The sequence below is a fragment of the Geospiza fortis genome, unplaced genomic scaffold (assembly GCF_000277835.1).
Source record: "Geospiza fortis unplaced genomic scaffold, GeoFor_1.0 scaffold70, whole genome shotgun sequence".
Classification (NCBI taxonomy): Eukaryota; Metazoa; Chordata; class Aves; order Passeriformes; family Thraupidae; genus Geospiza; species Geospiza fortis.
Window position 1 is genome coordinate 4020364 of NW_005054317.1, and position 480 is coordinate 4020843.

Sequence of the window (480 nt, forward strand, 5' to 3'; positions counted from 1 at the left end):
TCCGGGGGCCGGGAGGGGGGCCGCAAGAAAGGAGAAGAGAGGAAAAAAAATTAAAAGAGGGAAAAGGAGGAAAAAGGAGGAGAAGAAGCGGAGGCGGGGAAAGCTGCTCCTCCGAGGACAGCGCGCAGCACCATGCAGCTGGCGCCGCTGGCGCTGGCACTCACCACGCTCTTCATCGACGGCTGGAGGACGGCAGCGAGGAGGCAGAAGCTGCACCCCAGGCAAGGGCAGGGGGGGCTCGGGGAGGGCCTAGGGGAGTGCTGCGCTGCCGCCCCCCGGGGCCGCGGGGCTCGGCCACTTCACTCAGCGTCTGTCCCCTCGCAGCCCAGCTGCTGGAGAAGCTCAGCGAGTACGAGATCGTGACTCCTACCCGAGTGAATGAGTTCGGTGAGCCCTTCCCCACCGATGTCCACTTCAGGCGGCGCCGGCGGAGCACCAGTGCTGCCCCCGACGCCTGGCCGCCGGCCCCCGCCCCGCGCC

The 480-nt window shown here is 68.3% G+C and overlaps 1 protein-coding gene across 1 annotated transcript in view; it reads left to right on the plus strand.

Moving 5' to 3' along the window:
- The first annotated feature begins 20 nt into the window (after positions 1–20).
- ADAMTS9 (ADAM metallopeptidase with thrombospondin type 1 motif 9) overlaps positions 21–480 on the plus strand; it is a 78132-nt gene continuing 77672 nt past the window's right edge. The window contains exons 1-2 of the mRNA XM_031056311.1: positions 21–226; positions 325–470. Coding sequence (XP_030912171.1) covers positions 133–226; positions 325–470 — 240 coding nt within the window. The 5' untranslated portion in view covers positions 21–132. The remainder of the gene's footprint in view (positions 227–324; positions 471–480) is intronic.